This window comes from Lupinus angustifolius, chromosome LG06 (assembly GCF_001865875.1).
Source record: "Lupinus angustifolius cultivar Tanjil chromosome LG06, LupAngTanjil_v1.0, whole genome shotgun sequence".
Lineage (NCBI taxonomy): Eukaryota > Viridiplantae > Streptophyta > Magnoliopsida > Fabales > Fabaceae > Lupinus > Lupinus angustifolius.
Window position 1 is genome coordinate 13,602,878 of NC_032014.1, and position 12,159 is coordinate 13,615,036.

General features: G+C 33.5%; 2 protein-coding genes across 2 annotated transcripts; one reads left to right on the plus strand and one right to left on the minus strand.

Moving 5' to 3' along the window:
• Window positions 535-4,047, plus strand: LOC109349988 (nudix hydrolase 14, chloroplastic). The gene is made up of 7 exons (XM_019591083.1): window positions 535-828; window positions 1,445-1,550; window positions 1,901-1,978; window positions 2,613-2,705; window positions 2,800-2,892; window positions 3,058-3,156; window positions 3,528-4,047. Exons 1-7 carry the CDS (start codon window positions 623-625, stop codon window positions 3,762-3,764), a joined length of 912 nt encoding a protein of 303 aa, XP_019446628.1. The 5' UTR covers window positions 535-622; the 3' UTR covers window positions 3,765-4,047.
• On the minus strand, window positions 6,070-11,230 carry LOC109349989 (copper chaperone for superoxide dismutase, chloroplastic/cytosolic). The gene is made up of 6 exons (XM_019591084.1): window positions 10,931-11,230; window positions 10,685-10,714; window positions 10,476-10,548; window positions 9,916-10,050; window positions 7,117-7,337; window positions 6,070-6,696 (listed from the first exon to the last, which is right to left on the minus strand). Exons 1-6 carry the CDS (start codon window positions 11,132-11,134, stop codon window positions 6,433-6,435), a joined length of 927 nt encoding a protein of 308 aa, XP_019446629.1. The 5' UTR covers window positions 11,135-11,230; the 3' UTR covers window positions 6,070-6,432.

Below are 12,159 nucleotides of genomic sequence, written 5' to 3' on the forward strand. Positions count from 1 at the left end.
GTGTGTTTTTAGTTTATGAGTTATTTTTATATAATGATTATTAGCTAAAACATAATCAAATAAATAACATTTAATTATACAATATTTGAATGCTAAAAATATATTCAAATATTTATACACAATGAACATTAATCTAAAATAAAACATAAGCATTTAAGAGATATGCTAAAAAATCCTTATGACTTTATATGATACTTATAAACGTAATCACAAAAAATATGATGCAAAAATAACTCATTATATTTATAATTTTATATAGAGAATATAGAGGTGAGATATTATCCAATACAATTTGAATTTTATTTATGGAGTTATTTAATAATCAAATATTTTCTATAATCACACTTTCAACAAACAAATGCTTATACAAACACATTTATAATTGTTAATATTCTACCTATACACTCAATCAATGTTAATATTGCACCTATATGAATGGAAAAATATAATGGTTTCAATACATGATTTATTGATACTATAAAATATATATATATTATATTTATAAACAAAGAAGCGACCCGCGAAGAAAAAATATATAGCAGAAATGGACACGTGTAGAGCAAAGAAAAGACCTTGTTATTGTTGTTTGGTTGAGTGTTGAAGCCTTGAAGGTGAAGCTTCAATGGCCATAGCTATTCGCAGTATCTCTCTTGCTTTGAAAAGGTTCAGTCTGGTTCAGCCTCCAAATCCGATTCGAAAGAACAAAGCTTTTTTCTGCAAGATGTCGAACGAGTCAACACCCTTGACTCACTCTATCACGCTACCGAGTCAACATTCCCAACCCGTTCACATTGTTGCTTCCCCTGGTGTCTCTCATTCTGATTTCTGGTTACCCATAATTCCATTTTATTTTATATTAATTTATTTTGTGTAGAGATTAACAAAACTATTGATATATTCATGCTTTCAGTTTTTTTTCTTTCATGGGTTAAGTTAATTCAAATTAGAAAATATAATATTTCAATTTTGATGATAAAAAAATGATTCCATTAGTGATTTGATTAAAAGGGCATAGATATAATCAAATATGATCCACTGAGCCAGTTTCAGATTGGAGTGTAAATGCAATATCGTCAGTAAGGATTTATACAACACATTCAACACATGCTCTGCCATTTATTTGTATTACTTATATTTAAAAGTCAAATGATATTGAATGAAGTGACAATGTCAAAAATATATGGTCAATGTATACATTTTTTCTCCGAGTGGAATTAGAAATCAGAAGGTTTCAACTATCAACCAATTAGGTGTTATATTTTCGTGTGTTTTTGAGGAAAACAATAACCAAAGAAGACTAACATGTATATGATTGTTGTTGTTTGTGACTTTGTATCAAAACTTGTTTCATTGAGAGTGTATTAGTCAGATTTCTATGACTGTGACAAACAGCAGGCATCTGGGTTTTTATTTTGGATTTGGTTTTTGATGTTTCTCCTTGCAGGAGTGCTATCGAGTCATCGTTATTCAAGCAATGGTTACGTAATTTGGAAACCGAGACTGGCGTTCTAGCCGATGGCACCATGACTTTGAGGCAAGTTTTAATTCAGGTAAGTAAGTTCAGGTTATTTAGCTTCAAAAACAGTGATGAGGGGTGCTTTTTCTTTCTACAAGAAAGAGGTTTCTTCTGCATTACATAATTTATGGTTTACAACAGACTAAAAGGAAAATCGTTACTGTCAAAATAGATATGTTCTTCAAATGTTTTAATCTGAGGAGTGAGAACTTAACTAAGACTGTAATCCATAGATGACAAAGCATGTTGTTTATGATAATTTAGGATACTGTTATTTGGGAATTTGACTAAAAGGATGCTCAATTAATATCCTAGTCTTATTCATGTTGTCTAAATTTTACGTAAAATAGAGCAAAAACTTGGTTGGTTTTTTGGTATAAACAGGGAGTAGACATGTTCGGGAAGCGCATTGGGTTTCTCAAGTTCAAGGCTGACATTATTGACAAAGAAACAGGGAATAAGGTGTAAATGATTTACATTTATGCTTTTCAATGCAAGTCTATGTTGACCATGTTTCTTTAGTATGTGTCTGTTTGAATTAAAGCATTGAGCTAAGAATCAGTATGCAGTCTTTTCCTATACCTCCTCTCCATATATCATTTCAACAATATAGTTGGAAGGTGATGTTGTTTCATTTTTTTCCTTTTTGTTGAGCTGTAATGTAATATCTGAGGATTGGATTGCTCACCATGGAAAGCAAAACTTAGGACACATTTGATTCACAGGTATCTCACATTCTGATGCATCTTGGATATAAGATGCATCAGGATTCCCACATTTGGAACAACAATTACCTAACATTGTCAAGTGCTGTGATGCTTCTCAATTGCACTTCGCAATCTTAGATATCCAACTGAGAGGTTATCATATGTTCAAAAAAGTATCATATTTCACATGCATTTTGCATTTGATAAGTGAGGAATTTGAGATGCCCATGGTATTTTCATACCCATGTATCTAACATAGACATCATTATTAAGAATCCAGGATGCTCGTACATGTTAAATGACTGTGTACCAAATCTCACTGTTTGTTTTGTATTTAGTGTACTTGATTCTTATTTCTTTCTTTTTATAATAAAGTAAACCATTGTTAGATTCCAGGTATTGTATTTGCAAGAGGACCGGCTGTAGCTGTGCTGATACTTTTGGAATCAGAGGGTGAGACTTATGCCATTCTTACTGAACAGGTAGATGTTGGAGCATGCGGTAACATTTCTTTCGTAGTTATAACTAGAGTTTCATGTTACGTCTATTCTTATGTTAGAATCTCTTATTTATAAGGCAAGGGTTCCTGTTGGAAAAATTATTTTGGAATTGCCTGCTGGAATGTTAGACGATGACAAGGGTGATTTTGTTGGCACTGCAGTTCGTGAGGTCTGTTTCTTTCTCTTCCTCTCTAGCTGTACCAAAAGGGCAAGTTTGGTTGCATTTGTTATGGCTCTTTTTGCTTGCATCACAGTGATTCTTATTTGTCAGTCCTAGTGATACAACTTTCTTTATAGTACTATTCATGACTTCTTAAGGTTGTGACTCTGGCAGGTTGAAGAAGAGACTGGCATAAAGCTAAGTCTAGAAGACATGATTGACCTGACTGCCTTCTTGGATTCTTCAACCGGACGCAGAGTGATCCCTTCTCCGGTATTGACCTGGCTGCCTTTTTGCATGAGGATTGATTACCTTATTGCACTTTTTGCTATAGAATTTTGTGGTCTATGCTTCAGAAATTAGTTAGCTACTTAAATATATGTCAAATAAAAAAAGCTACTAATTTCATGTTCCACGCTTTTGCAAAGTAATGCAGTAATTTGGCATGGTGATATATTAATATAGTTTTGCATCATCATGTTTAAGATTTCAATGCTACTAGTATGCTTCAGTGTTGAAATTACAGTGTTAAAACGATCTCAATGGTACCATCTCAAATTACATTCCATTGATAAAGTTCCTTCTTTTTGCTTCATCACAGAGACATACTTTTCTCACCCTTTTTCTTCCCTTGTTTGTTTAAGGGAGGGTGCGATGAAGAACTCAGTATCTTTCTATACAGAGGGCGTGTGGATAAAGAGATTATAACACAGTTACAGGGAAAACAAACTGGCCTTATTGAACATGGGGAGCTGATTAAGGTTCATGTAGTGCCATACAAAAAGCTCTGGCGCACTACGGCAGATTCCAAGGTTTTGATGGCTATTGCACTGCTAGAAATGGCGACGAAAGAAGGGCTACTGCCTCCTTTTGCAACCTAACTTAGCAACCTTTCTGTCCGGTAGTGCTTCAGAGAGGAAGACAAAGCATACTTCAAGACAAATGAGTTTTATCTGAATCTTATTCGGTTTTTTGATTTTTGAAGTGTAATGTGGATTGATCCGTGGTGTACTTCACCTTCTATGTAATAAGGTAAAGGTTGGTTGTTATTGTTCCTGTCTGTATTGGTTGGAACATGGAGCTTTGTCTATGAAGAGATTCTTTTGTATGATAGTGTGATTATTGAAAGTCAATTACACAAGTCACCAAATTCTTTCATGCTTATTATCATATATTTTTATAATGTTAATCTAAAGAAAATAATTATATGCTTAGCAAACATGGCCAACACTTGGTAGAATATCTTTGTAAAAAGAATGTCTTGCATCAAGTTTACTTTAATGTTGAAGAATAGGTGGATGTCATTTGTCTTAATTTTAAGCATGAATAATGTTTAATGTACGAGAGAGTTGGACATGGACACATGGTAGTACAAAGTACTAATATTACACTTCTCGTGGCCATTGCAATAGTGGAACTAGTAAAAAAAATGAGGAGATTTGGTGAAGGGGACTCATGTTCACAATGGAATCACTAGAGCAAACATCAGCAAAACATAAATTTTGTTATTATTTGGATCCCACATAATCTACTTCACACCATTCTTATTTTAAGAACAAGCACAACCAAGTAGAGCACAGCTACCTGTTCAGTAACCACTAAAAAAGTTATTATTTGCACTCAAGCGCTGTTACCGTGCTACGCACCAAATACAAGCCGCAGTTGTGTAACATACTTGCATTTAAGTTGGACGAATTTAATTAGAAGCTACATGTTTCATTCAATTATGTGCTACTTTTTTGCAGTTTTCCACTAAAAGCAATAACAAAAAGAATGAAAAGACCAACAATGTGTTGATCTATTGGTGTAAGACCTACTATATTTTCAAGATGGTCAATGGTTCGATTGCTATAAGCAATACTTGTTGGGAGGGACAACCACTTACCTCAAAAGAGATTAGTTCCTTACCCAAAAGGTAGGGCGATACCTTGGTAGTACAAAAAAAAGAAGAATGAAAAGCTTATTGTTAATGCTGTCTCTACAAAACATGTTTGATTAACATGTCAAAGTCTGATTTCTATAACAAGTATCAGGCAGCTAGAGTCCTATGGGTTTGCTCTATGTTTCCCCTTCCAGGAAAGTTATAAGGGATTTTTTTTATAAATATATACATATATATATATATGTGTATATATATATATATATGTGTATATATATATATATATGTATATATATATATATATGTATATATGCATTGACAGTATAAAATATTTATACATTATTAAATTACCATTTTAGTATTCATGTTTAATCATCATTGACTCTATAAAAAAAACTAATACAAATAAATTATGGATGATGTACTAACTGTGTATAAGTCTTTACACTCACAATGCATGATATTACACTCTTTTTTAAAAGTAGGTTCAAGGATGAAGGAACACTTAATCAGCTCTGAATCGGATGAAGGAACACTTAATGATGTACTGATTATGTAGTGCCTTATCGACCATATGCAAAGTTAGCAGCACACTTTATGGTCCATATCAGATTCAGAACAAGATTGGGGAAGTAGCCTACAAGCTAGATCTCCCTACACACCCAAAGATACATCCTGTTTTTCACGTTCCAGCAGCCTCGGCCGCTGCCACTTAAGTTGAATGAGGAATTGGAATTGTCAGTTCGACCGGCTGATGTTTTACGGTGGTGAGAAAGGAAAACTGGGGACATGGAAGTGTTGGTTCAATGGGAGCACCTGCCCGCATGCAATAGTACATGGGAATCAGCAACCAGGATTCCGGAGAGCTTTCCTAATTTTCCCGTTGAGGACAAGGTGATTCTTTTACGTGGGGGGAGGGGGGTATTGATAAGGTGAGTAATAAGCCTCCTATCACGAATGTATATGTGAGATGCGGGAAACAGAAGTGACTAACGGGTTTGTCTTTAGGATTTCTGTTATTAGTTAGTATAAATAGAAGAGAATAAGTGGAATAGGGCAGTTTTTTGGTATTTGGCACTTTGGGGAAAGCTGACTCATAGGGAATCAGTTACTATTGCTTCACTATTGTACCTCACACTATCTCCAGAAAATTAATACACTGTGCATATTCAGAATCACTGTGATTCTGAAGAATTCTTTCATCCTGTTCTCAATTCTTTTCTTTCTGCTCACCAGTTCTAACATCAGGTATCATAACATTGATAAAAGTAACCAGCCTATTCTTATGAGAAGACTTAAAGTCATAGTTCTCATGAAAATGATACAAGTTTTTCATTAACTTAAAAAGTTCATACTTTATTTGAACAAAATATTGTAAATGACCTATAAATGCATTTCTTTTCAATAGTGTACAAAACCCTCAAGAAATCAAGTACTGGAGGGTGACAAGGCGTCTAAATCTTACAATGTTTTGTGGGAATAGATCTCATGTTTTTCCTGTCATGTGGTAATGTAGAAGAGAGATAACACAATTTATTAATGAATCCAGTCAAGATTTGTAAACTTGTTTTTAAACATTTGTGTCTACCTCTCTCATTCAAAGGCCACATGATAAGAAAGATCACATGAAAGCACTTATTCCCTTATTTTGTTTTCAGTGAATTATTTTATCAGACTTTGCTAGTAACAAAATCTCTATCACTTGCCTCCCATATGGTGGTGCCATCACAGGTGCATAATTTTTTATAGTTCTCACCCACTCCTGCACTTCTAGCTATTACCGCAGCAGCTATACCGGGTTCTGATTTATCTTCAGTTACATATACCACCGTAGCTCGTCCAATAAGATCTGCCACCCTCAGCTTTTCTTTGACCCCGGTGTAAAAAGCCTCACCCTTTTCGTTAGCATCTAGTGTTCCCAGGTCACCAACTGGCTGAAGATCCAATCAAGCAATCCCATTAGGAATGTCTAAAAAATACCATGAAAGATTCATAGAAGGGAATACAACTGCAAGAAACAGAGGAGCTATATTTGTTATATTATAACGGTGTGCCAGACATTGACACTCAAATTAAAATAGATCAGTAGCAGATGAAATTTCAGTAATACAATGCCAAACATCACAAATTAGAGGAAAATAATCAGCTTCAATCAACAGAAAGATCCAATTCACTTTATAGATATGATAGAGCATCAAATACACTTTCTGTTTGCAAAAAAATAATTCATTATACTAACCTTTTTACTCTTTAGTTAAATATACACACACACACAAGCTACCAATCCTTAAAAGAAACATTTACAGAAAATGTGAGGAAAAATAGCAGTTTGTAAGGTATGTGGAAAAGCAAACCTTAGCATCTTTCTCATTTGTTGGACTGAACACTTTACCAGTGCTTGCTGCACCTCTAGTCAGATCTCCAAACTCATTAATAGACCATGCATGCTTTCCTGGCGACAACCCACTGAAGTTGGCTTCAATCCTAGCCAGTTCCATGTTTACTTGAGCCAGGCGTACAACGCCAAAAATATCTGGACCTTTGAATTCGGAAACAGCAGCAGATATTAAGAAGTCTGCAAAGTAAAAGAAGTTTTTAATTAATCAGAACGGTCAAGATGGCTGAATCCATGAAAAGAGAACTAAAACCATATTGCTGATGCCTGACAATCATATTAGTTGAATTTGAGTTACTTATACATACTGAGGAACAAATGCTACAACAGGATTATCAAATACAAGGAAATATAGGGACATCACAATAAATAAAGACAACAACAACAACAACCAAGCTTTAATCTCACTAGGTGGCGTCAGCTGCATAGATTCAATCATCAGATAACATCATAATGCTCTATAATAAATCATGTCCATTGACAAAACATTGATCTCTAAATCTTTACCGATCGTTCCACCCATGGTTTTTCTTGGCCTTCCTCCGCCTCTATAAATTGGACTAACCTCCATTTGATCTAATATCCTTAATAAGGCTTACAACGGTCTACTCTACACATGTCCAAACCATCTAAGGTACTACTCTACTATCTTTTCTATAATAAAACCTACCCCAATTTTCTTCTTAGTGCATCAATTTCTAATCCTATCTTGTCTAATGTATCTACTCACCCAACACATCATTCTCATCTCTGCTAAATTGAGCTTATTCTCTCATTGATTATGGGTTTTATACTTGTACAATAAATTTTCCCCTTAAACTTGATTGGTACTTTCCCCTTATGGTTTACATCTCCCACAATCTCTGTGCTTGATGCTATACATAGTTGATCCTAAGCCCGAATAAAAGGTGAAGATTGTGTTAGTCAATCGACAACCAACATTAAACTTTGTCGAATCATTATGATATGGGACAATAAATAAATAAAACATCTAGCATCCATTGTAGTCTTTACAAACAAGCTTATTTCATATTCAGGTGAATAAAGAGAATCTACTGACAAGTTGCTGAATGAGATTTAAAACCACATTAACTTGCTCAAGAAAACAAACTACTAAAGTTGTTTACCATAGTTGCCACAATTGCATGATTCAATACATTTTGTAAATCCAGTGTTTAGTATCATGTGGTGATTCACATATGGCTATCAATTGAATTACATACATGATGCATGCTACAATTGATGTATAACCAATACGATTGGCACAATTCTACATTTTGGTCTTTTTTTTTGCTTCTTATTTGACCAATATTATCCTCAAAGAATTTTAAATGCTAGAGGTTTAATAAAAAGAAATAAACAAGTGGTTGGGCATTGACGCAGAGGCAGTCACTCTATTTTATTTCTTCTGGTGCAAAGTATTCATGCAGTCACTCTATTTTTGTTCTTCTAACATGAGTCTTCATGCAATCATTTTGTATGGATCGAAAGGGTAAGAACAAGGGGAAGAACAATGGGGTATGGTGTTAGAAGTGTGGAATCATGTATAATTAAGTTTTCATTGATGTTTCTGAATTGTATGATACATTACAATTCACGAATAATGGAACAAAAATTGAGTACAAATGAAAAGTTGACAACTATGTTATTTAGAAACTCATTTGCCTAAATTTTTTGCTTCCAACTGTGTAAAATGCAGCAGTTTCCTTCATTCTGGAACCTATATTGACAAATGCAATTCCAAAAGCATTGGGGAGACAAAGAAAAGCAAAGGAGGGCAGATAAGATGGAGAATAGCCTCATAGTTAGAGGTAGTGGGAGACAAGGAAAAGCCAAATGGGAAACCTTAAAGAGTATTTGGAGCTAAATGGATTATATACGGACGTAATTTATAAAAGACATAATTGCATAGCTCGGTCCATGTAGCTGACCCCATCTAGTGGAAAAAAGGTTTGGTTGTTGTGGTATCATGGAAACACCCAATAGCTCGCGTTTCATGTAAGACAAAATATTAAAGTACAAGAAAGTTAATTAACCAGGGATGTGAAAAAAACAGCAATCTAAATTTCCATTTTATTTAAGTCAAATACTACTGGAAATTGATAGGAGCATTTGTTTAACTCTATCACCATTTACCAACTATTGGAGATAAGTGTAAATCCAAATCCTATATAAGATCCCCTACTGCTTCAGTAAAATATAAATAAACTGTTTGCCAAAAAATAAATATATGAAGACATTGACAGAAAATAAAAATGCGCAAACTATAAACAAATAGCACAGAGAACAGTGTCCACATGAGAACATTTCCAATCTTCAACCGGTAATACAAATTCCTAAAGAAACAGGGTCATTAGATCTGTGCAAAGGTAGGGGTTTTAGCAAAAAATTAAAGCTTAGAAGCAAATTATTCAAAAACTGTTGAAACTGAGAGCTAATGCTTGCGACAGTACGCTTTTGTTTGTTAGATTATGGAACTGAAAGCGAATAGTGAAGAAAAATGTTGAAGGAACCTAGGGTTTGATGAGATCATGAGAAGCATCAACAACATTTTCAATGTTAACGAGGTGTACAATGTTAGCTATTTAATGTGACCTTTTAGTTTTACAACCTCAGAAGCAAGAAAATGAATGACATAAAAATGGCAACACAATTGCTCACACTTATAACTCATAGTGTGTTAAAGTAAAATTAATATTTCAGTACTACAAAATTTTCACACAGGAATCATAAAAGAGCAAGGGTTTAACTACTGAACCTTCTGGAACTCCTTGTCCGATTAATCGGGCTTTTCTACCAGTCTGCTCCAAAGCTTCAGTCATGGTCTTCACTGGTGTTGAACCAAGAACCCTAACTACCTGATTGCTCAAGTCCACCTCTACATTCTTCACACCTGCAAAAAAAAGTGACAGAACCAGAATGACATAAATTTGAAAATCTCTTACGTGCTAGAAGTGACTTAATTCATAAAGGAGATCTTTTGTCTGAAAAGTTGAAATCATTTCTCAATAAAATAGCTTTGATTTAGATTTTGAATATTTTATTTCAATTTTGAATATAGTAATAAGTAATATGGAGAAGACAAAATTGTTTCAAGCACCGACAGAACCAGAAGCACCCTTGGTTTCAAATTCACCGTAACGATAAGGTTGTTTGCCTTGTAACCCGGAGATTATGGGTTCAAATCCTAAAAATAGTCAACCTCGTACACTATACCGCCATTTATGTTTAGAAATCCACTCAAATCAATTCAATTTCATTTTTGAATGATTCTAAACCTAAAGTTCAAAACATTGGTAATAATACAAGAACACTTACCCTTGATTGTCTGCAACTTATCTTTAACTGCATTAACACAGCCTTCACATTTCATATCCACCATGTATTCCGTCTGATACCAAATTAATTAACCCAACAAAAAGAAGACAGAAGATTAAGGATCAAATTAAATGATTTTATCTAAGCTAAGCAAGTTATAGAAGCCTATACAAATTAGCAATTGCATAATAGAAAATCAAGAAACTTACCAGTAACTCTGGAAATCCAGCAGCATCATACTGTGAAAGAAAGATACAAATATTAAATAAGAATTGAATCTTATATTACGGCTATATCATAATAATTAGGAAATTTAACAATCCATTGCGAGTTTAGTTTTGGAAGAGAAATAGAAGACTTCAGAGTCCCGTCACAAGTATGTTTGATGATCTTCTATTTCTTATCCTTAAAAACTCAACTCGCAAAGCCGAGAAAATTTTAAATAAATAGGAAACCTGAGAAGTGGGGTTGGTGTCCATGCGGAGAGGTGAGGGAGCGATAGCAAATGATTTAAGGAGTGGGAAACGATTTGGATTAGAAGGGAAGAGCGCGTTTGGGAAATTGAGGGATTGAGAATAGGAAGAAGAATGAAGAGAAGAAAGAGCGAAAGCAGCAGGAATAGCAGACGCAGCAATAGCCACTGACCTCAGAAATGCCATTATTTTTTTCTATGTGCCCACCTTAAAATTCCCACTGTTTCATGTTCACAACTCCTTCTAGATTCATCTTCAATTAACACTCCATTCTACCTATACTCCGTTATAGCCCCATAATCAATTATATAATTTATCTTTTTGAATTCATTTTTTATATATGTTTTATTTTTCTTTCCTTTCTAAAATTTAATTTTAAAATATATTATAAAAAGAAAAAATTAGATCCATATTAAATAATGAATAGTTTTAAAAAGATAGATTATCTTATAGATGAGGAAATATTTTATTCTTAGTTATTACTTTCTAGAACTCCAAAAATTATAAGAAAAAACCCTCAAATTTGTAATAATTCCAACAAAGAAATATATATGGACACACGTAGTCTGAAAATTGAAATTTTTGAATGGTTTAGGTGAAAAAGGAAAAGTAAATGAAGTATGTAGGATTTAAAATGAAATTAATAAGTTTGAAATTATGAATTAAATATGTAAGCTAAACAAATAAATTAGTATACATTAATTATTATTATAAATAACTACCAACAATTAAAAATTAATTAATAACTAATTAAGGAAATAATAAATAAATATTGTATTACATGTTCTTTTTAGTTAGGCAACTAATTTACCAAACAACTTTAATTTAATTAGATACCTTCACAACAACGACTTATAAAGTCATTTTTACATGTTGATAATTACAAAAACTATTTTTGACCATCAAACCGAACTTTTAGGAATTTTTTTAAATACTAGTCAAATTGATAACAAAACAATAATGTTTTTACTATGTTCTCAATGGGACATTCATATTTTGTGAACTTTGTTCTTAAAGAGGAATAATTCTTGGCCAAAATTTGGGGCAGTGTCTATTGATTTGCAGAGAAAGTGACGAGAAAGAATGACTTTTTTGTACTACAAAGGATATATTTTCACCTTTTTGGGTAAGAAATTAATTTTTTTAGGGTTTGTGATTGTTTCTCCCAACAAGTATCGTTAATACGAATCAAACCCTCAATCTTGGGGATC

Coding starts and splice junctions, on each gene's coding strand:
- LOC109349988 (XM_019591083.1), top strand. CDS start 623: ATGGCCATAGCTATTCGCAGTATCTCTCTTGCTTTGAAAAGGTTCAGT. Junction 1,979..2,612: donor ACAAAGAAACAGGGAATAAG/GTGTAAATGATT, acceptor AACCATTGTTAG/ATTCCAGGTATTGTATTTGC. Junction 3,157..3,527: donor GCAGAGTGATCCCTTCTCCG/GTATTGACCTGG, acceptor TGTTTGTTTAAG/GGAGGGTGCGATGAAGAACT.
- LOC109349989 (XM_019591084.1), bottom strand. CDS start 11,134: ATGGCATTTCTGAGGTCAGTGGCTATTGCTGCGTCTGCTATTCCTGCT. Junction 10,715..10,930: donor ACACCAACCCCACTTCTCAG/GTTTCCTATTTA, acceptor TTTCTTTCACAG/TATGATGCTGCTGGATTTCC. Junction 6,697..7,116: donor CAAATGAGAAAGATGCTAAG/GTTTGCTTTTCC, acceptor TTGGATCTTCAG/CCAGTTGGTGACCTGGGAAC.